A 2,500-nucleotide genomic window follows, 5' to 3' on the forward strand; every position below is an offset into this window, starting at 1 on the left:
ACTTTTTTTTTCAACACAACACAAGCCATTGAAGGCAAAGGGAGAAATAAATAGAATTCAGTTTTCATGACTTTAGATAAATGAAAAGAAGGATCACACATGTACGAAATAAAGTAGACAATGCAAACAGGAAAACTTGAGAATAATAATAAGAAGAAAGAAAAAACTGGAATTATTTTTGAAAAGGAGAATTATCATAAACAATCATTTTATCGTATTTCTTAAAGATTTTTTTTACTTCATTAAAGGCGAAATGGAGACGAAAAATAAAAAGGGTACAAGAGAGAGGGAGGGTAAAAAGGTTGATCAATCGAGAGCATTCATGACATAAACGAAAAAGAAGAAAGAGGCGTTTGAAGGAGAGAAACTCAGTAAAGCGAAGATGGGTACATGGGGGAATGGAGAATAAACGGTAGAGCATTGAAACAAGAGGAGTTGAATAAAGAGGTTTAGTAAGAGAGCTGGTCGGGCGCACTAGGCCAACTATGCTCGCTAAGAGGGTGAACTAAACAAGGCTCATAACCAGAATTGAAGTCTTTTTTCCTAAAATTGTATCTAAATAGCGTATTTAAATCCAATGCTAGTATTATCAATGATTAGGGTCAAGCTAAAACTGCATTCGCCAAGGAGAGAGAGAAAAAATTATATGTATATATTCAAAAAATAAAAAAAATAATAATAATGATCATTAATGGATGCGGAAACTCTGGATATATTTATAGGAAGTTAGTATCGATGCAAAATGCAAAGGTAATTACCGATAAAGTAATTAAAAAAAAAGTTGAATCAGTATGGCATAATAGTCCCTACCCTTTATTGTCGTCAGCCATAGAGCGTTATGTCTGCAATACAAGAAGAAATGCCATATATGTTATGAGGTCATTCAACATATTCTTAGTTACTACTTATGGGAAAAAAAAGGTTTGCAGCATTTGGCAGTATGAATGATCATAATAAAAAAAAGATAAATAAAAAATGAGCAAATGGAATACTCTTTTATGAATGTACTGATTTTAAAATAATAATGATAAGAATAATGATAATATTTGGGGGAAAAAAATCATCATACAAATGAGAATGTACGATTAATTCAAATGAAATCTATGTATCATACTTCATGCTCGTTAGCTCTGATAAAGCAAGCAGGTTACAGAACGTGATAAACTCTAAACTGGGCCGCTATACAACCTAGTGTTTAGCAATAAAGAGATACACTCTTAAACACTGAAGTACTCTCTCTCTATGTATATGTGAAGCTTATGACCATATATATATATGTATATAAAGGTCATAGAACCAGGACTAGTTTACTCTACATAGGGAAAGGGCCTTTGTTACGTCATAATATAAGGGCCCAGGGATATAGATATTTTTAAAGTATAGATATGATTATACACGGCAGGATATGGACCCCATCTTTTTCTGTGCAGACGTGAACAATGGGACGGGTATGGGGGCAGAGTTCGGCATTGAAGCTTGCATACAAAAGAAGAAGAGGATGGTTGAGAAAAAATGGTCTGAACATGATCGTGAAATGAACTTTTTTTTTTTTTTAAGGGATTACGTTTCATTCATCAAATTTATCTTGGCCATGGTGCAATTGGCTCTTTCTTGACATGATTGAAAGATAAAATCAATATGAACAGAACATGAGTATCATCTTTTTGTTTGTTTGTTCTGTTCGAAACTCTAGCCGAAATCAGCCCCATACCGTGCGGAAAAAATCAACCTTGCGTAGGGAAGAGAGCTGGACACTATAACAAGGACTGATTGCAAATGTATAAGGTCACAGCGCCACCAAGCTAAAGAATTCTTAGTGTGAACACCAAAGAATTCTCAGTATGAACACACACACACATACATACATACACACACACACACACACACACACACACACACACACACACACACACACACACACACACACACACACACACACACACACACACACACACACACACACACGTTGCCACAGTCCTGGGCAATATTTCGCTATTTCATTGAGCTCTAAGGACTTCTAAGTGGAGGCTATGCTTAAGTGGCGAAGCTCTGCTTATTGTTAGTCACTTTAGAACATGGGCCGCACTAACATTCTAAAAAGCTTATCTCTCTCTAAAATCTAATGGGCAAGCAGATCTTCCAACTTACAGGTATCAAAAAGGAAAAAAAAATAGATGTATATATTTTGTAAATGAAAAAAAATAAAATGAAAAAATGCACTCCCAAAATGCGTCAGATAAAAGTCTACGGGCATAGAAAAATGTATATCAAAAAGTAATTGGAAAATCATGCCACATGGGTCGAAATAAAACCCCATGGAAAATGAAAAGCAAAAATGAAAAAAAAAAATCGTCTACATTACTGCGCGTTTAATAGTCGCCAACCATTTCCCAGGATCAACGCATAACCAGTTTCAAGTGTGACCTTTGATGCTTACTGCATTCGCAACAGACATACAGCGAATCACATACAAACCAAGACAACATACTAAGATACACAA

The 2,500-nt window shown here is 35.1% G+C and overlaps 1 protein-coding gene across 8 annotated transcripts in view; it reads right to left on the bottom strand.

Annotated features, from left to right (window-relative positions):
• LOC122249039 (innexin inx2) overlaps positions 1–2,500 on the bottom strand; it is a 321,304-nt gene that overhangs the window by 184,580 nt on the left and 134,224 nt on the right. For 4 of the 8 annotated variants that reach the window (XM_043009561.2, XM_043009560.2, XM_043009559.2 and 1 more), the window contains exon 2: positions 811–842. The exons of the other annotated variants lie outside the window; for them this stretch is intronic. In XM_043009561.2, coding sequence (XP_042865495.1) covers positions 811–830 — 20 coding nt within the window. In that variant the 5' untranslated portion in view covers positions 831–842. The remainder of the gene's footprint in view (positions 1–810; positions 843–2,500) is intronic. 8 annotated transcript variants of the gene reach the window in all.

This window comes from Penaeus japonicus, unplaced genomic scaffold (assembly GCF_977035675.1).
Source record: "Penaeus japonicus unplaced genomic scaffold, GWHDUDI00000001_assembly GWHDUDI00000004, whole genome shotgun sequence".
NCBI classification, from domain to species: Eukaryota; Metazoa; Arthropoda; class Malacostraca; order Decapoda; family Penaeidae; genus Penaeus; species Penaeus japonicus.